General features: G+C 34.6%; 1 protein-coding gene across 1 annotated transcript; it reads right to left on the minus strand.

Moving 5' to 3' along the window:
• Positions 1–18744: 18744 nt before the first annotated feature.
• On the minus strand, positions 18745–21405 carry LOC129889157 (serine/threonine-protein kinase RIPK). Its single transcript, XM_055964352.1, has 5 exons — positions 20923–21405; positions 20616–20751; positions 20238–20374; positions 20011–20134; positions 18745–19803 (listed from the first exon to the last, which is right to left on the minus strand). Exons 1-5 carry the CDS (start codon positions 21304–21306, stop codon positions 19274–19276), a joined length of 1311 nt encoding a protein of 436 aa, XP_055820327.1. The 5' UTR covers positions 21307–21405; the 3' UTR covers positions 18745–19273.
• Between the last annotated feature and the right edge of the window lie 1367 nt (positions 21406–22772).

Genomic DNA, 22772 nt, shown 5'->3' on the forward strand with positions numbered 1-22772 from the left:
TATTTGGCTCATGACCAAATACTAATTTTGATGGAGAGTAATTATAATAATTGGTCGGTCTGAGACAAATGAGAGCTATTGCATATAAGATAGCATGACTCCAAACAGTGATGGGCAATTTCATTTTCATAGGTAGTGGTCTTGCTATCAATTGTAGGCACCTAATAAATGACTCTGTGAGACCATTTTAAATATGAGCATAAGCAACAGGATGTTCAATTCTTATCCCAATTGATAAGCAATAATCATCAAAAACTTTAGATGTAAATTCTCCAGCATTATCGAGGCGAATAGACTTAATAGGAAAATCTCGAAATTGCTCCGATAATCTTATTATTTGTGCCAATAACTTCGCAAACGCCAGATTGCGAGATGATAAAAGAAACACATGAGACAATTTTGAAGATACATCTATTAGGACCATAAAATATCTAAAGAGCCCACTAGGTGGCTGAATAGTCTGTATTTATACCCGTGTATACATTCTAAAAAGGCAGAGGATTCGATATCAACCTTCAGTGATGATAGCCTTACAATTAATTTGCCTTGTTAACAAGCATCATATGAAAATTCATTATTTGTAAGAATCTTCAAGTTCTTTAATAGATGCCCAATTGAATTTCTAAGAATTCATCTAGACATTATTGATCCAAGATAACCTATTCGGTCATGCTATAGGACAAATGCATTTAAATCAGTAAACTTCTTGTTTACGATCGAATGTGCTTCAATTGTACTAATTTATGCATAATATAGGTCAGAAGATAAGGTTGGTAATTTTTTCAAAATATATTTCTAGTCTAAGACACTCTTGGTTATACAAGGTATTCAATATTCATTTCATTTAGTGTCTCAACATCATATCCATTTTGGCAGATATCTTTGAAAGTTAACAAGTTTCTTGTGGATTTAGAAGAGAACAACGCATTTTCTATAACAAGTTTTGTCCCCTTAGGGAGAAATATAGTAGCTCTTCCAGAGCCTTCAATCAATTTTGAATTACCAGAAATTGTTTTAACATTTGCTTTCATTTTAAGCAAGTAAGAAAATATTTCTTATTTTTGAATATGGCATGCGTTGTTCCACTATCAATCACACAAATATCTTCATGATTATTATTGATTCAAACAAAATTTGAAGCACATCCATATTTTCTTCAAAAAAAAGACATAAACGAAGTAAATATTACTATTAAACAAAGCTATTATACAAACTTTATTTATTTACAAGGATTAGAAAAACATAAAAATGCCAACTAGCATATACATAAAACTACCAACTAGAAAATATAAAATACCAACTAGCATAAGAAAACGGAAAAGAAAATTGTCTAGACTATAGTTAGTTCATCGGTAATCATTTTTCCTTCAGGGATTTCAAAGAAATCAGCTACATCCAGATGCATAGGCTAAATATTATCTTCAGAGATAAAATTTATTTCTGAATTATTATCACCCTTTTTTAAGGATGCCTGATAGAGGTGAACCAGACGCTTTGAGGATCGACATGTACATGACCAGTGGCCCATTCCTACACATCTATTACATACACTTTCTGAATTTTTCTTTTGTACAACTTCATATTTTTTACCCTTCCTTTTATATTGCTGGTCATTCTTTGGTACAAGACGACCATCATGATTATAATTTCTTTTACGACCATGGCCACGACTATGACTGGGGATAAACCTCTTTCTCGTTGATGATAATTTGCCTGATTCATTTCTAAGAGTGGCATAGAACCAACGAGCCATCTTTCATGATTTTTCATTAATAGGTTGTTATACTGTTCAGCAATAAGAAGGTGTGAAAGTAATTCATAATATTTTTTAAAATTCATTTCACGATATTGCTGCTGCAGGAGCATATTCTCGGGAGAGAATGTGTAGTATATTTTTTCAAGCTTTTCATTTTTGGTTATCTCTTCTCTGCATAAATTTAACTGTGATATAATTCTATACATGGAAGAATTATATTCAGTTATACTTTTAAAGTCTACTAATCTCAAATTGAACCAATCATGACGTGCCTGCAAAAGAATGACCAACTTCAGGTGGTAAAATCTTTCTTTCAAACTTTCCACAGTTTAAGGGGGGTTTTAATTGTGAGGTATTGTATTTTCAACCCCTCGTCAAGATGGTAGCGGAGAAATATCATAGCTTTGGCACGGTTTTGGCTAGATGTCTAGTTATCATCTTTGATGGTGTCTATTAGACCCATCGAATCTAGGTGTATTTCAGCATCTAAAGCTCATGAGGAGTAGCCTTTTTTTCGATATATCTAAAGCAACAAATTCAAGTTTAGAAATATTAGATATTTTAATAAAATAAAATTCTTGCCCTCTTTACTATTTAAAATAGCTCAATATAACAGAGTCTCGTGCTGATAATGTGTTATAAAATAAACTAACTTAGATGTTATAAAATAAACTAACTTAGATGTTATAAAATAAACTAACTTAGCAAATTAATAAGGAAGTAACAGAGATAATTGTTTGTGTAGAGAAAATTGTGTATTTTCCTTAACATTTGCATTGTCTTTTATAGACACAAATAAGGATAACATATTCCTTGGACAAGGAAATATTATTGCAGTAACATATTCCTTGGACAAGGGAATATTGCTACAATGAGCATCCACTTGACCTATATATATAATGCATCTTATTGTCTTTTAAACAGCATGAAGCGCGGACAAATTCACTAATTTTAATATTAATTAATGAGAGAACAAATTTATTTGGGCAAACAGAAGAAGTTCGAATTTTAAGTCTAATCGATTAATTTGGCTGTGATAAAAAACAATAATGTGAAATAATATATATTTCATTCTAACTATGATATGTGATGTTTTCTTAATTGAATAATTCTTAAAGTCAATAAAAAAATTATTTTAATTATTTTATTCCGACTATGACTGCAATAAATATAAGTTGCTCAACTAATATATGTTAGACTACATGGCAGTCAAATATATGGGGGGGAATATTTTTGTCTTTGCATTAATTGTGCAGTAGGTGATAACTAAATTTAGAAGAAACAAATTGCTCAAAACGAGAAAAAAATAAGGGCACAGTATTGCGGAATAGGGAAAAGGCATGTGGGTGAGAAAAATGAGAGTGAATCGGTGAGATTAAAATTATAAAAATGAGCTAAAATTTGTAAACCAGATTGTCAAAAGGTACATATGTAAGAAGTTGATTGTTGAGCTAAACATAGCGAGTAATTAGATGACTCAATGGGCGTGGCCTTTAATTTTCCCTTTAATTTACCCATCTTTAATTGTCTAGTTTTACCTGTCATGTTCATTATTGGAGAAGGAGAAGCGTTCCTTTCAATAAACAAAAAAAAGGTGTGAATTATTTATATGTTCCTAGTGTAAAAATGAAAGTTTCTGTGCTTTATATGTTCCATTTTTCAGGTTGATGCCGTCACGTTGTTGCTTTTAGGTGTTGAATTGTCACGACCCAAGCCTAGGGCCTAGACGTGACATGGCGAATGAGGAACCCGAAAGTACCTCAAACAAGCCTCTTAGCATTCTTTTAGCCTTTCATAGGTAATAATGATAAATAGACAAGCGGAAATCATAATAATAAATCTTCAACTTACATATGTCCAACAATACCTCTAACTATTATATTTAATGGGGCTAAGACAAGTTCCTAGCTCACCCTCAATCATAATAGAAGAAATGCCATAATAAAATATCTTAACATATCATAAGCTAGAAAGACAAAGGAGTATTGTTCCCGGAGCATGGGAACTCACCAAAAGTAGTCTTCAATGGAATATCAACTAGCCACGTGGAGGAGAACGAGGAGGAGCAGCAATCCCTACATGGTGATATCATGTAGGCAAAAGAGTATGCGTTAGTACTTTGAATGTACTAAGTATGTAAGGATGCATGAACATTGAGAAAATATTATAACATTTATGTAATATGGAACATAATGTAATACATGCATAATAAATCATATGGATATCCTTTAAAACATTCATTTTGTGGGAAATTAACCATAACCGACATTTAAGACCATGCGAGCTATTACATGGAATCCAACATAACCCCCTACGTTGGCCGGGGAGACTACTTGCCAGGTAGAACTCCGTCAACTTCATTCATTTCTTTAACTTTAACTTTAAGGGCTATTTATGGAATCCATTAGCCTAAGCCTACAAGGGCTCCTATGTTGGCACATAGTTAATGAGACAAGGGGTTGCTACTAGGATTCCCTTACCGAATCCCACCTCAATGCCTCATTCGGTGCTAAGTCAATCCCACGGAATAATTTAATACTTTAAAATATTCATAGCATATAACTTGAGAATTCAAACATCATATTCGGTAGAATAGCTCATTAAAACATTTGGTAATTCAATTATGCAAGAATTGTCCTTATTGCATAAAGAATCCATCATTCATATCATTTCATCATTCTTTCATTTCATAAGACTCCCTTTTGATCAAAGATATTGCTTTCATAAACATTTATTTGGAGTCAAAGCTTTCAAGTCAAACTTTATTGAAAATATAGTAAAACTAGGTGGGTTCAAATAACTTCAACTTGCAAACATATATGTAAATAAATATACATAAATACTTTGAAATCCATTAATTAAAAATCATGCTTTAAACAACCCATCATGAATTTCAAGAACCTTTAAATAGATAATTAGAGGGTTTACTTGTAAATCATCAATTCGTACATATGAAATTATGTTGCATCAAAATAGAGCAATAATCATTAGTTTAACCATGATTCATACTATTAAGTAAATATAAGAATTAACATAAGAAAATATTACTTGAAATCAAGATATTTAATTGAAAGAGTTTTTGGACTACATGGGTGGAAGAACCCATGGATAAATACACACATAACTTAGAGTAGAGTTTAAAGAAAATAAATATAATTTATCATATAATCAAAATAATTTAGACATGAGAGTGGAAGGAATACTCTCATTGAAACCTTACATACCTGGAAACCGAAGCTTTAGTTGGTACCGGAAGACTTAATGAACACTCTTGAGTCCTAGCTTCTCTCCTTGCCGGAACGTTTTGTGTACTACCCGGAATATATGAATCACCGGAATAGTATTTCTTCACTACTAAGAACTAAAACTATATTTGAGAATGTGTATAGAGAGAAGATTTGCTTGAGAAAGCTTGATGAATAAAATGAGGAAATAAGGTGAGTATTTATAGGTGGGAAAGATGACCTAACAATAAATAAAATAATTATAAATAAAAATTTGAAAATTTAGTGGAATATATTGATGTCATGGATGATGTTAAATGGAGGACAATTTATGTCATGAGTGATGTCAAATGTATCTAGATCTTTCTATGGTAGGTGAAATGAGTTATCTTTGATAGAATACTCTTTTTGGGAGCTGCGTTTGAATAAGATAAATTCCTTATTAGGATTTGGTGTCTTCATAAGAATTGTAGATATGGAAGTCTAGTTTTATATCGTTCAAGAATCAACCAATTTGGATAAACCTACAGTGAGATATGATTTTTCTTCTATAAACACTCATTTCCGTAACAGCATCCTACCTTACAAAGATTAATTTATTTGACCTACTTAACCTCCGAATCTTAAAATATGGTCTTCATAAAAGTTGTAGGTAATGATCTTGTGGTTACCCAGAAATTTGAATCACTCAATTTGGATATTTCTATGAAAAGTTATGACCAAAATACAAAGACTGTATCATGTTTAGGCAAAAATTGAAACATCGTATACAACGTTTTTAGGGGATATTACATTATCTCCCCCTTGGGAACATTCGTCCTCGAATGAGAAAAGACTTAGCTTGAGTAGAGTAGAGTATTAACAAACAACCTATCATTAATGCAACAGTGTAATTTAAAATATCATTTAAAAAAAATATTTCATAATTTTGCAAGCATATGACAAGAAAAGTTGAGATGTAAAGATTTCAAGTAATTGAGCAAGGACAACTTAATACCTTAGGTTTGGGTAGAGGGGAAAAGATGAGGGTATCTCTTAATCATATCCGCTTCCGCTTCCCATGTTGCACTTTCTATTTGTTGATTCCTCCAAAGGACTTTAACAGATGCAATTTCTTTGTTCCTCAATCTCTTAACTTGCCGATCCAAAATTTCCACAGGAACTTCTTCATAGGTCAAGTGTTCTTCAATATTCACTACTGCCATAGGTACAATGGAACTAGAATCACCCACATGTTTTTTCAACATAGACACGTGAAACACCGGATGAACCATGGCCATTTCCAATGGTAATTCCAACTCATATGCAACCTTACCAACACGTCTCACAATTCTATAAGGCCCTACATATCTAGGGCTCAATTTCCCTTTCTTATCAAATCGAACCACACCTTTCATGGGTGAAACCTTCATATACACCCAATCATCCACATTAAACTCAAGATCCCTTCTTCTAGTGTCAGAATAGGACTTTTGACGACTTTGAGCCGTCTTCAACCTCTCTCTAATGATCTTCACCTTCTCTAAAGCATCAAGTACCAAATCGGGGCCCAACAAGGTCATCTCACCTACTTCGTACCAACCTACCGGTGATCTACATCATCTCCCATACAAAGCCTCAAACGGTGCCATCTCAATACTTGAGTGGTAACTATTATTATAGGCAAACTCGATGAGAGGTAGATGATCATCCCAATTCCCTTTAAACTCCAACACACAAGCCCTTAACATATCCTCTAGTGTTTGAATCGTTCTTTCGTCTTGCCCATCCGTTTGAGGATGGAATGCTGTGCTCAACTTTACCTTAGTACCGAGGCCTTTTTGAAATGATCTCCAGAAGTGAGAAGTGAATTGGGTACCACGATCCGAAATAATGGATAATGGCACACCATTCAACCTCACCAACTCCCGAATATACAACTTGGCATAGTCTTCGGCACTATAGGAAGTTTTAACCGGTAAGAAGTGAGCTGACTTAGTCATTCTATCAATAATTACCCAAATCGAGTCATGACGTTTCCGAGTATGAGGCAAACCCACTACAAAATCCATATTCACATTTTCCCATTTCCAAGTTGGGATTTCAATGTCTTGGGCTAGGCCACCCGGTCTTTGATGTTCGGCCTTCACTTGTTGACAATTTGTACATTCGGACACAAACCTTGCTATGTCCTTCTTCATGCCACCCCACCAATACAACTCCTTTAAGTCTCGGTACATTTTTGTTGAACCAGGATGAATGGAGTATCTAGAATTATGAGCCTCCATCAAGATCAAACTCCTTAGGCCATCAACATCTGGAACACATATCCGACCTTGGTAGTATAGAACCCCATCTCCCCCTTGGGAAAAGACTTCTATCTTCTTTTCCTTTACCAACTTCTTTAACTCGATAAACTTTGGGTCAAGATCTTGCTTTGATTTAACATCCACCACCAAAGAGGATTCAGAACTATTTTGAACAACCATACCCCCATCATTAGTACTACCCAACTTCACCCCTAATCTAGCCAATCGGTGAACATCTTTCACCAACTCCCTCTTCCTTTCATCCACATGGGCCACACTCTCCATAGATATTCTACTAAGTGCATCAGCAACCACATTGGCTTTACCCGGATGATAGTGCACACTCATGTCATAGTCCTTAAGGAGTTCTAGCCACCTCCTTTGCCTTAGATTAAGGTCCTTTTGGGTAAACACATATTGAAGACTCTTATGATCAGTATATACATCCACATGCACCCCATAGAGGTAATGCCTCCAAATCTTCAGAGCAAAAACAACAGCCGCCAATTCAAGGTCATGGGTAGGGTAGTTGCGCTCATGCACCTTTAATTGCCTAGAAGCATAGGCTATTACCTTGCCTTTTTGCATTAAGACACAACCTAAACCAATCTTTGAAGCATCACAATAAACTACAAATCCTTCTAATCCTTCTGGGAGAGTCAAAATAGGAGCAGAGGTAAGTCGATCTTTTAAGGTCTGGAAACTCTTCTCACACTCATCTGTCCATATGAATTTGGATTTCTTTTGGGTCAATTTTGTCATAGGAGATGAGATGGAAGAAAAGCCTTTGACGAACCGTCTATAGTACCCGGCTAGACCTAAGAAGCTCCTAATGTCTGAAGGAGATAATGGTCTAGGCCAATTTTTGACTGCCTCTATTTTCTTAGGATCAACCTTGATTCCATCACCGGACACTACGTGACCAAGAAATGCTACCTCCTTTAACCAAAATTCACACTTACTAAATTTTGCAAATAATTGTTTATCCCTCAATGTTTGAAGCACAACTCTCAAGTGATTTTTATGTTCTTCCTCACCCCGAGAGTAAATTAAAATATCATCAATGAAGACTACTACAAAGGTATCAAGGTAAGGTTTGAACACCCTATTCATCAAGTCCATAAACACCGCTGGTGCATTCGTCAACCCAAAACTCATCACCACAAACTCATAGTGACCATACCTTGTTCGGAAGGCTGTTTTGGGAATGTCACACTCCCTTACCCGTAGTTGGTGGTAGCCGGACCGAAGGTCGATCTTGGAGAAGTGACTTGCCCCTTGTAATTGATCAAACAAGTCATCTATTCTAGGGAGTGGGTACTTGTTCTTAATGGTCATCTTATTTAATTGCCGATAGTCTATGCACATTCGAAATGACCCATCCTTCTTTCTTACAAATAGAACGAGAGCACCCCATGGCGAAATACTTGGTCTTATGAACCCCTTCTCTAACAAGTCCTTTAATTGTTCCTTCAGCTCTTTCAATTCTGCTGGGGCCATGCGGTAAGGAGGAATAGAGATAGGTTGGGTATCGGGGAGGATATCAATACCAAAATCAACTTCCCTTTCGGGAGGGATACCAGGAAGGTCATCAGGAAAGACATCGGGGAATTCATTGACTATAGGAACTGACTCAAGAGAAGGACTTTTGGAGTTGACATCCCTAACCCTCACAATATGGTAAATACATCCCTTAGAAATCATTTTGCGAGCCTTAAGATAAGAAATAAACTGACCCTTAACCACCGAATCACGACCCTGCCATTCAATAACAGGCTCATTTGGAAATTGGAACTTGACTCGACGATTCCTACAATCTATGGAAGCATAAGATGCATGTAACCAATCCATCCCAAGAATGACATCGAAATCTACCATATCTAGCTCAATGAGATCACAAGGAATAACTTTATGCAAGATAGACACAAGGCAATCCCTATAGACCTTTCTAGCAATAACTGACTCACCAACGGGGGTAGACACCAAATAGGGCTCTAATAACATTTCAGGTAAAACATCAAATCTATTAGCAAGGAATGGAGTAACAAAAGATAAATTTGCACCCGGATCTAATAGTGCATACACATCAAAAGAAAAGACCTTTAACATACCGGTAATGACATTGGGTGCATCCTCAACCTCTTGTCTCCCATGCAAGGCGTAAAAGCGGTTGGTGCGTTGGACACCTCCTTGGACTTGTTGACCATGAGCAATTTGGCCTTGAGTCCTACCACCACCATCTCTACAATCCTTAGCATGGTGGCCCAGCTTGCCACACTTAAAGCATGCATTGGAACCAGCTAAGCATTCCCCTTTGTGAGTCCTTCCACACTTTTTGCAAGCAGGGAAAGTTTGAGTAGCAACATTCTCTCTTGGAATCATTGGTTTACCACTCTTGTCCTTGTTGAACCTTGGAGGAGGAGTATTGGTGGAACCTTGTCCCACAAATCGTTGCCCACCTTGACCTTTGCCATTGTTACCATAATCGGACCTTTGAGGGTTAAACCCTCCACCATCCACTCTAGCCTTTTTGAACCCCCTTGATCTCTCTCTAAGCTTCTCTTCTTCAATTTGTTCTGCGTAAGTCATTAACCGAGAGATATCCATCTCCTTGATCAACATGGCCGTTTTGCACTCCTTGGACACCAAGCTTGAGACACCGGAAATAAACTTGCTCATCCTAGCTCTTGGGTCGGAAACCATAAAAGGAGCATACTTTGACAACTTAGTGAATTTGAGAGCATACTCCCTCACGCTCATACTCCCTTGACGGAGGTTGATGAACTCTTGGATTTTGGCCTCCCTTAGCTCTAATGGGAAGAAGCGGTCTAGGAAGGCACCTTTGAACTCTTCCCATCCTATCGACCCTATTTCTTCATCCCTCTCAACAATCCATTGTTCGTACCATACTCGAGCCACACCTATGAGTTGATAGGCCACTAGCTCGGCCTTCTCATTTGGTGGCACACCCATGATAGCCACAATCCGGTACACCTCATTAATGAACTCCATAGGGTCCTCATCTAGTTTAGAACCATCGAACTCGGGTGGATTCATCCTTTGGAAATCCCGAATCCTAGAGGCTGGATTTTGCATTTGGGGAGAAGGAACACCTAGATTCCCTTGGTTAGCTACGACTTGAGCTAACAAAGTAATAACACTGCAAAACTCGGCATGAGTTACCCCATCCTCATGATGTTGGGCATTAGGAATCGGAGGAGTTTGGTCCTCATCGTCAACCCTTGCTCTTCGAGGTGGTCTTCCACGAGTCATTATCTAGAGAACACAAAATGGGTCGTTAGTTAAAGGAAAGCTTAGGACACTCTAAGGCACGACATGAATTTGAAAGAAGTGAAAATTTTCCTAAACGCCTCATAGTCTCTTATTCATAATTGTGGCGCGCTTCACAACCATGAACAAGAACCTATTCGACGCGGCATGTTGGACTTCCAAGGATCATTCAAAACCTCGGGCTCTGATACCAAGTTTGTCACGACCCAAGCCTAGGGCCTAGACGTGACATGGCGAATGAGGAACCCGAAAGTACCTCAAACAAGCCTCTTAGCATTCTTTTAGCCTTTCATAGGTAATAATGATAAATAGACAAGCGGAAATCATAATAATAAATCTTCAACTTACATATGTCCAACAATACCTCTAACTATTATATTTAATGGGGCTAAGACAAGTTCCTAGCTCACCCTCAATCATAATAGAAGAAATGCCATAATAAAATATCTTAACATATCATAAGCTAGAAAGACAAAGGAGTATTGTTCCCGGAGCATGGGAACTCACCAAAAGTAGTCTTCAATGGAATATCAACTAGCCACGTGGAGGAGAACGAGGAGGAGCAGCAATCCCTACATGGTGATATCATGTAGGCAAAAGAGTATGCGTTAGTACTTTGAATGTACTAAGTATGTAAGGATGCATGAACATTGAGAAAATATTATAACATTTATGTAATATGGAACATAATGTAATACATGCATAATAAATCATATGGATATCCTTTAAAACATTCATTTTGTGGGAAATTAACCATAACCGACATTTAAGACCATGCGAGCTATTACATGGAATCCAACATAACCCCCTACGTTGGCCGGGGAGACTACTTGCCAGGTAGAACTCCGTCAACTTCATTCATTTCTTTAACTTTAACTTTAAGGGCTATTTATGGAATCCATTAGCCTAAGCCTACAAGGGCTCCTATGTTGGCACATAGTTAATGAGACAAGGGGTTGCTACTAGGATTCCCTTACCGAATCTCACCTCAATGCCTCATTCGGTGCTAAGTCAATCCCACGGAATAATTTAATACTTTAAAATATTCATAGCATATAACTTGAGAATTCAAACATCATATTCGGTAGAATAGCTCATTAAAACATTTGGTAATTCAATTATGCAAGAATTGTCCTTATTGCATAAAGAATCCATCATTCATATCATTTCATCATTCTTTCATTTCATAAGACTCCCTTTTGATCAAAGATATTGCTTTCATAAACATTTATTTGGAGTCAAAGCTTTCAAGTCAAACTTTATTGAAAATATAGTAAAACTAGGTGGGTTCAAATAACTTCAACTTGCAAACATATATGTAAATAAATATACATAAATACTTTGAAATCCATTAATTAAAAATCATGCTTTAAACAACCCATCATGAATTTCAAGAACCTTTAAATAGATAATTAGAGGGTTTACTTGTAAATCATCAATTCGTACATATGAAATTATGTTGCATCAAAATAGAGCAATAATCATTAGTTTAACCATGATTCATACTATTAAGTAAATATAAGAATTAACATAAGAAAATATTACTTGAAATCAAGATATTTAATTGAAAGAGTTTTTGGACTACATGGGTGGAAGAACCCATGGATAAATACACACATAACTTAGAGTAGAGTTTAAAGAAAATAAATATAATTTATCATATAATCAAAATAATTTAGACATGAGAGTGGAAGGAATACTCTCATTGAAACCTTACATACCTGGAAACCGAAGCTTTAGTTGGTACCGGAAGACTTAATGAACACTCTTGAGTCCTAGCTTCTCTCCTTGCCGGAACGTTTTGTGTACTACCCGGAATATATGAATCACCGGAATAGTATTTCTTCACTACTAAGAACTAAAACTATATTTGAGAATGTGTATAGAGAGAAGATTTGCTTGAGAAAGCTTGATGAATAAAATGAGGAAATAAGGTGGGTATTTATAGGTGGGAAAGATGACCTAACAATAAATAAAATAATTATAAATAAAAATCTGAAAATTTAGTGGAATATATTGATGTCATGGATGATGTTAAATGGAGGACAATTTATGTCATGAGTGATGTCAAATGTATCTAGATCTTTCTATGGTAGGTGAAATGAGTTATCTTTGACAGAATACTCTTTTTGGGAGCTGCGTTTGAATAAGATAAATTCCTTATTAGGATTTGGTGTCTTCATAAGAATTGTAGATATGGAAGTCTAGTTTTATATCGTTCAAGAATCAACCAATTTGGATAAACCTACAGTGAGATATGATTTTCCTTCTATAAACACTCATTTCCGTAACAGCATCCTACCTTACAAAGATTAATTTATTTGACCTACTTAACCTCCGAATCTTAAAATATGGTCTTCATAAAAGTTGTAGGTAATGATCTTGTGGTTACTCAGAAATTTGAATCACTCAATTTGGATATTTCTATGAAAAGTTATGACCAAAATACAGAGACTGTATCATGTTTAGGCAAAAATTGAAACATCGTATACAACGTTTTTAGGGGATATTTGATGCCGTCACGTTGTTGCTTTTAGGTGTTGAATGTTTGACCAACTCCACTTAAACAAAGAAAGTCCTCTATGTTATAAACTATAATTTAAGAATCAAAAAATAAGAGAAAGAGAATTAAGAAATTTTGTGTGTATTGCAGTATTGATATATATCTTGTTATTTTCAAAATTTGGCAATATTTATAGTCAGAAGAATTAAGCAATGTTTAGTGGGTTGGCCCCACACAAAAAGGAAAATTAAAAATTAATTGCAAGTGGACATCCAACTTTGTTCCACTTGTTGTTTAACACCCCCCCGGATGTCCATGTAAAATGTGTCTCATTAAAAATTTACAAGAAATAATATACATATTTATCGTAAACATCCCTGAATATTGTGACTCGTTAAAATCTTACTAGGAAAAACCCAATAGGAAAAAACCTAGTGAAGGAAAAAGATTACACATATCTGGTAATACGCCTTGAGTGCTGCCTCATTAAAAACTTTGTTAGGAAAATCCAGTGGGAAAAAACCTAGACTAAGGAAAAAAATGCATCGCATATTATACTTCCCCTGATGAAGACATCATCTAATATTTCGAAGATGACGTATTCCAATCTTGTATCTCAATTTCTCAAAAGTTGAAGTTGGCAATGCCTTGGTGAACACACCTGCTAAATTGTCACTTGAACGAACTTGTTGGACATCTATTTCACCCTTCTTTTGAAGATCATGAGTAAAAAAAAAATTGGTGAAATATATTTTGTTTTGTCTCCTTTGATGTATCCTCCCTTCAGTTGAGCTATACATGCAGCATTGTCTTCATACAATATTGTTGGAACATCTTTTTTCAAAGAAAGACCACATGTTTCTTGAATGTGTTGAGTTATAGATCTTAACCAAACGCATTCTCGACTTGCTTCATGAATGACTATTATCTCTGCATGATTTGAGGAAGTGGAAACCATAGTTTGCTTTGTTGAACGTCATGATATAGCTGTACCACCACATGTAAATAAATAGCCTGTCTGCGGTTGGCCTTTATAGGTATCAGAAAAATATCTCGCATTTGCGTAACTAATCAATTGTGAAATGGATTCATTTGAGTAAAACAATTCCATATCTGTGGTCCCTCAGAGGTATTTGAATATATGTTTAATTCCATTCCAGTGTCTTTACGTTGGGGAAAAACTAAATCTTACTAAAAAGTTTACTGAGAAAGCTATATCTGGTGTGGAATTGTTGGCAAGATACATTAATGCACCAATTGCACTAAGGTATGGTATTTCAGCACCAACAAGCTCTTCATCATTTTCATGAGGTCGAAATGAAACTTTATTAATATCGAGAGATCTCACAACCATTGGGGTACTAAGTGTGTGTGCTTTATCCATGTAAAATTTCCTTGAAATTTTTTTTGTATATGTTGATTGATGGACAAATATCCCATTTGCAAAATATTCAATTTGTAGACCAAGACAAAATTTTGTCTTTTCGAGGTCTTTCATTTCGCACTCCTTTTTCAGATATTTTACTGCCTTTGAAAGTTCCTTCGTAGTTTCAATAATATTCAAATCATCAACATATACTGCTATTATGACAAATTCAGATCCAGACATTTTCATAAAGACACAAGGGCAAAGTAGATCATTTTTATATCCTTCTTTTAGCAAATATTCGTTAAGATGATTATACCACATTCGCCCTAATTGTTTCAGCCCGTATAAAGATTTTTGAAGTTTAATTGAAAAAATTTTCTAGGAATATTTATATATTTCAGGCATTTTAAATCCTTCAGGAATTTTCATAAAGATATCGTTATTTAGAGAATCATATAAGTAGGCTGTAACGACATCCATCTGATGCATGCCAAGTCTTTCATGAACTGTCAGATTTATAAGATACCTGAAAGTGATTGCATCCACCACAGGAGAATATGTTTCCATATAATCAATGTTGGGTCTTTGCGAAAATCCTTGTGCCACAAGTCATGCTTCATATCTTACGACTTCATTTTTCTCATTTCTTTTTCACACAAAGACCCATTTGTACCCCACTGGTAAAACCTTCAGGTGTTCTGATTATCGGTCCAAAAATTTTGCGTTTTTCAAGAGAAGCTAATTCAACTTGAATTGTATTTTTTTATTTTGGCCAATCATTCCTCTGTCTACATTCATCGACAGATTTTGGTTCAAGATCCTCATTTTGTTGTATTATTTCCATAGCAATATTATAAGCAAAACTATTATCGACAATTACATTATTTCGATTTCATATTTTTCTTGATGAGACATAATTTATTGAATTTTTTTTATCATTTTCAAGTGCTTTAACCTCTTCTAAGGTCTTATCAATTATTATGTCTCCTCGCTCTTCTTGAGCAGGTTCTTTCATATCATGACCATTTTGATTGTTTGCCTTTTTTCTTTTTTGAGTATTTTTATCTTTGGAACCGATCGGTCTACCACGTTTTAAGTGTGGTTAAGACTCATTTGCATTAATTAATTGTCCTATTGGGACATCAACTCGAATTGGAGCATTAACAGCTGAAATATGAGATTTAGTAACTCTTGATAGGTCAGTGAATGCATCTGGCAGTTGATTTACACTATTTTGCAAATGAATTATCTTTTGAACTTCCAGTTCACATTTATTTGTACGAAGATCTAAATGAGATAGTAATAATGCATCCCAATCTATTTTTTTTTTCAACTGCTTATTTTTTCCCCTAATGCTGGGTATACTAATTCATCAAAATAACAATCAGCAAACGTTGCGGTTAATAAATCTTCAGTCATAGGTTCCAAATATTTTATGATAGAAGGAGATTTATACCCAACATATATCCCCAATCTTCTTTGGGGTCCCATCTTTGTGCGTTGTGGTGGAGCAATCAGAACATATACTACACACTCAAATATTCCAAGATGGAAAATGTTCGACTCCTGACCCAAAGCCAAGTGTAATGGGGAGACTTTATGATAACTTGTGGGTCTGATCCGCACAAGACTTGCTGCATGCAAAATAGCATGTCCCCATAATGAAATGGGAAGTTTTGTTCTCATAAGCATTGGTCTAGCAATTAATTGGAGACGTTTAATTAATGATTCCGCTAGACCATTTTGAGTATGAAGATGAGCAACATGATGCTCAACTATTATCCAAGTGGACAAATAATAATCATTAAATGCCTGAGATGTGAACTCACCAGCATTATCAAGACGAATTGTCTTTATTGTATAATTTAAAAATTGTGCTCTTAACTTAATTATTTGAGCAAGTATTCTCGCAAATGTCATATTACGAGTTGATAATAAGCATACATGTGATCATCTTGTAGATGCATCTATTAAAACCATATAATATTTAAATGGTCCACATGATGGGTTAATGAGCCCACATATATCACTCTGTATACATTCCAGAAATATTGGGGATTCAATGCCCACTTTGATTTCTGATGGTCTAGTAATCAATTTGCCTTGAGAATATGCAGCACAAGAGAATTCTTTAAATTGAAAAATCTTTTGGTTCTTCAAAGAGTGTCCATGTGAACTCTCAATTATTTTGCGCATCATATTAGAACCGGGATGGCCCAATCGGTCATGCCAAATAATAAAATCATTTGAGTTAGTAAACCTTTGATTTACTATGGCATGTGTTTCAACCATGCTAATACTTGTGAAGTATAAACCGGATTAAAGAGCGGATAATTTTTCAAGTATAAACTTTTTGCCCAACATCATTGTAGTAATTTAAAGATATTCATTCTTTTCATCATTTGTAGTCTCAATATGATAACCATTTTGACAAATGTCTTTGAAACTTAATAAGTTTCTTTGAGACTTACTACAATATAATGCTTCATTAATTGTTAAATTTATTCCTCCGACAAGTACAACTTTAGCTTTTCCGGATCCTTCAATTAATTTTAAAATACCAAATATTGTATTAATATTATCTTCTTTCATAATCAAATAAGAGAAATATTTTTATCTCTTAAAATAGTGTGTGCTATGATACTATCAATAAGACACATATCATCATAATTGATTTTGGATCCAATTGATAACTGGAGAATTTCCATATTCTTCATAAATAAAAAGATACATTATAAAAATGTGAAAAACTAACAACATGAAAACTTTAAGAAATTCCACTATCTTAAGAAATATTTTTTTTACTGAGGACAACATAATATCAAACATAATAAGAAAATAATAATTATTTTTATCATATTTATCCCAGTTAGATGATCAATTTCTCAGTTAATATTCATAAAGTCTTCAGCTTCCAAATGAGTAATATTTGGTAGATCTCCAAAATCATCATCTTTATAAGTAAAATTTGCCTTAAGATCTTCATATTTATTTGAGTGAGTTGCTTCATTATCATCATTTCAAAAATTCAAGTTTGCCTCCACATTATTATCCCTTCTTTTGAGAGAGGCTTGATAAAGTTTCACAAAATGATCAGGTGTACGACATTCACGTGCCCAATGATCTTTCATACCACACCAGTGGCAAATATTGGATTTACCTCTAGAAGAATTATTTTGAGAAACTTTATTGTTCTCATGTTTATTTCCAACATGATGACGATAATTATTTCGTCCTCTACCATGTCCTTGCCCACGTTCACGACCCCGGCCACGGTTGCGATCGTGATAGTTATTTTATCTTGATTCAGACTGATTATGCGCTGCTACAACATTCGCTTTAGGGAATGGAGCAGACCCAGTGGGACGGGCTTCATAATTTTTCATCAGCAAAGTATTATTTTGCTCATGTAATTAATTTAGAATATTTCTTAAATCCTTTTTCACGATATTGTTGTTGTAGCAACACATTTAAAGCGTGAAAAGTAGAAAAGGTTTTCTCAAGTAAGTCATCATCAGTGATAGAATTTCCACATAATTTTAACATGGAACTTACCTTGTGGATAGCAGAATTATACTCTGTCACAATTTTAAAATCTTGAAATTGAAGGTGTATCTAGTCATATCAGGCTTTTGGTAACACCGTAAGTTTAGGTGGTGATACCGATCCTTCAAATTAGTCCATAATTCAAGAGGGTCTTTCACAGTTAAATATTCAGTTTTAAAACCTTCATGAATATGATGACGGAGAAAAATCATGAACTTTGCTTTATCTTGGCTTGATGCGTTATTATTTTGTTTAATAGTATCACCAAGACCTTTAGCGTCAAGGTGAATTTCAGCATCAAGGATCCATGATAAATAATTTTTTCCAGATATGTCAAGTGCCACAAACTCAAGTTTTGATAAATTTGACATGGTAAAACTTGATATAAAAATTACTTTAGAAATAACAAAGATAACTAAAATAAAATTTCTTCAGTAGATAAACCTGATATACAAGTTAATTTATCTGGAGAAAATTAAAACTCGTGTTGATAACATGTTATAAACTATAATTTAAGAACCAAAAAATAAGAGAAAGAGAATTAGGAATTTTTGTGTGTATTGCAGTATCGATATACATCTTGTTATTGCCAAAATCTAGCAATATTTATAGTCAGAAGAATGAAGCAATGTTTAGTGGCTTGGCCCCACACAAAAAGGAAAATGAAAAATTAATTGTAAGTGGACATCCAACTTTGTTCCACTTGTTGTTTAACACTCTCCATTTATAATTATCCATAATTGTTTTTATAACAGTAGTGTCTAAACAGATCAATTTCTGAATTATTCCGGTACGTAGATGCTAATTTATTACATTTCATCAATACATGAGTGGAATATAACATATCGGACCACCAAAATTAGGTAGATAGGAAGAAAATGCCTTTCATTAATCCTGACCTTCGATTGTTTCACCGATTTCATTAATCCCTAGTTCATGCATACTCTTGCTGTTAAGTGTCTAGGTATGACATGACATAGCTATTTCAAACCTTACAATATAATTGGCTAAGTCTTGTTTTCTTTTTCAATTCCAAGTCTAATAACATGAACAATTCATAGGAAAAATAATAATGAGAAAATCAAGTTACAATCCTATACCGTAAATCAGCAGCTTTAACAGTAAACTAGTATATATGCTGCTCATACCTTCAATATACTGCTTACTGCATTAATATTTACTAGCATCTATAGATTCCACCTTTATGCAACCAATCGTATTTTCTGAATTATTATCAGTTTTGTCCTGGTGTGAAGAGCAATTACTTATATTCTCCACTGCAATGCCTTAGCCATGTCAATGCCTTCTATAGAGAGCTGTATCTGAGTAAGATGCCACCATTCTCTGTCTATTGATTCGATGTCTCCAGCCATAACCTTGATTTTTCTCATTCAAGTACTTGCCATTTCTATTCCTTTCTGGTGCTGCAGCATCCTCATTTTTCTCACTTCCACTGCTAAAATCACTATTCAATGTCATCGTTATCATTGGATCACTGATTGAAGAGTCGGTGTTGTTGTTTTCATCTTGAAGAGTCTCGAGAATTTTGACAACATCATCCATTGTAGGCCTAGTCTTAGGATAATGACTTAAGCATTTGTACGCTACTATTGCTGCAGTTTGTGCCCCTTTCATAGGGTATTCATCTTCAAGTCTTCGATCCATCACACGAGCAACTCTCTTTGGATCTCTTAGGTAAGGCCTTAGCCATTCAACTAAATTATGTTCGCCATCTCTTCTTGATTTATCCAAAGACCTTTTACCAGTCAGAAGTTCCAACAGAACTACCCCAAAGCTGTATACATCACTCATTGTCGTCAAATGACCTGGAAATGATGGCAATGGATTAGCTAATCACAAGTTGGACAAGAGAAATCTCAATAATCACTTTTTCCAATTCTAGAATGCCTTATCTTCCAAGGATATACGAATGAAATCATGAATGTATTGACCAACAAGTAAATCAACTGCATTAAAATGCTTATACCATATCTCTACTGAATCATGTTTTTAGTGAAAAAGAGTTAATTTACCTGTCATGATGTATTCAGGGGCTGCATAGCCATGTGTGCCCATTATCCGTGTGGATACATGAGTATCATCCCCCTCTGGACCATCCTTTGCTAGTCCAAAATCAGAAAGTTTAGCAGTGTAATCCTACAACACAGATGATCATGTTTCAAGTGTCACTATCTCTCTCGTCTTCATTTTTGTTTTTTTACAATTAAATACAGTAAAAGAGCTGGAAGGAGTAGCTTACTGAATCTATTAAGATGTTTGAGGCCTTAAAATCCCTGTATATGACTGATTTGTCACCTTCATGGAGGAACGCGAGACCTTTTGCTGCTCCCAATGCTATCTTCATCCTAGTTGACCATGATAATGTAATCGAAAACTCTGCATAATGCCACAAATACAAACATGACAACTAGATATATCAAGGCACCTCGATTTCAGGTTCTCTAAGTGATAAAAACCAAATACTACTACTTAGATGATGTAAAAAACAGGATCAATCAATTTTCTAAACCATGATCTTTTGGTTAGAATGATATGATTCAACCATTTATATCTAATTTTTCGGTAGCCCTATATACAGAATTTCACATTGAGAAAATTAAAGAACGTAGCAACTTACTTCCAAAGAGTTGATTCTCCAAGCTTCCCCTTGGCAAGAATTCATAGACTAAGAGTCTTTTATCATCTTCCCAGCAGTATCCAATCAATTTTACTAGATGTGGATGCCTCAGTTGCCCCAGGAATATTATTTCTGTCTACATGAAAAACTCAATAATTTCAACTTCTTCAACACATTCACTTAGCATATAACAACAACAACAACAGTAATCACATCTCAATCCTAATCAAATTGCAGCCATATGAATCCTCACAGTCCATGTCGCTCCACACACATAAAACAAAGAAGGAAAAATAACATAACTCACCAGCCATTCCTTGTGACCTTGTAGACCATCTGTGTCGAGAACCTTAACAGCCACAACCTGAGCTTTTAATCCTGGCCTAAGCTTGTCATCGACGAATCCCTTGTATACGGGTCCAAATCCTCCTTCACCAAGAAAATTAGCAGAGGAAAAATGGTGTGTGACCTCTCTGAGATCAGTAAATGTGAAGTTGATAAGGCTTGATCCAATGAATGAATTGGAGAGTTCATCAGCAGATAGTGGTGAACTTGGATCATCAAAGTCTAAAAGTGTCAGCCTCTGGAATGAAGTTTGTTTTTTGACCTGTTTCTTGGATCTTACAAACTCATCATCTACTTTGTAACAACATGGGATGATTGATTTCCAACTTAGCTTTTCAAGAGTCATTTCTTCACCAAATAACTAGACAAGGAATGAAACTTTTATTTAATTAAGAAATGAGTTTCTTGTGGGAAGAGTTCTTCAGGATTATAACTAATTTATCAATCACCAACTACTCCTAATATACAGAGAACTTTGATATAGACTGATGCCTCGTTGCCTACCGTTTCTTGAATTATTCCATGTAAACGTATAATAAATAATTAAAAGTTTATTAAAATATGCACTAAATCAAATGTACTTGGAAACAATTCAGAAATTCCAACACTAAAAAAGAGTTTTTAGTCGTTGTATTAGTTAACAACAACAACAGACTTGTCCACCTATTTGACTTTAATGGCATGATTAATAATAATTTGTTATGGGCTAATTTTCTTTTTTCCATTTAATACATGTGGAAGGCAACAATTTTTTGCTTTACGTTCGAAAATTTCTTCATACTTTGCTTTCAAGGGTACTTCATATACTGCCAAATCTCCTGGATATCTTCTAAACACTGATATTGTCCTCTCAACTGCCCCTTATTTCTTTTATTATATTATATAGTATAATAAATAATATTTCTCCAGTTCTATGCTTTTCCGAATATTACGAGTTAGATATAATGTATCATAGACGAATAAATGAATTTCCCAACATAAAATTGAGAAGTTCGATTCTTCTTTTGGTTATACTTGCAATATGTCCAAGTTGGCCGTTTAGATCTGCAACCTAAACAATTGTTGAGGAGAAAGAGGGGACGGGGTAAGGAAGATTGAAACTTAATTTAAGATTGAAACTTAAAATTAAGGAGTTACTATTTTTTGAAACACATTAGTATTATATTAGTTAATATAAAATTTAAGTGCAAATTAAATATCGCGCGCTAATAGCTATAATTAGACTCCCAACGTATAGCTCGGTAAAATTCCCCATGTAATATATATATATATAGTACTATTTATGAAGACATGAAGATAGCCCACACGTGTTTAGCATGCATCAAGAGATATTATTGTGAAAAAAAGCTTTCAAACTGAGGTACTTCTTTTAAAATCACGATGGACAAGTTTTTTTTCTTGCTTCCAAGCGCTGATTCATAATTTATTATATTCCAAGTCTTCCCATTTTTTTCTTTTCGTTTAAGACTTGTTAGCCATCTTTAACTATTTTTTGAATTATAATCCCTTTGAAGGAAATGAAAAAAAATTACTCATATATATATATATATATATATATATATATATATATATATATATATATCCCATTTTAGCAGTCACATTGATAACAACATTTTTTTTGACAAATGATAGCTAGGTTTGCCATTCTTATGAAATGTGTATGTTAATAACGTATTTAGAAAATAGGAAAATGACAGGAGAATACTTCTAGAAGCTGACCCATTTGTTGGCTGAATTAAAAACCCAAAATCCACCCCTTAGTTGTAATTGATGAAGAATGAAATTTCCCTACCAAAATATCAAAATCTCCTT

This window comes from Solanum dulcamara, chromosome 5 (assembly GCF_947179165.1).
Source record: "Solanum dulcamara chromosome 5, daSolDulc1.2, whole genome shotgun sequence".
Lineage (NCBI taxonomy): Eukaryota > Viridiplantae > Streptophyta > Magnoliopsida > Solanales > Solanaceae > Solanum > Solanum dulcamara.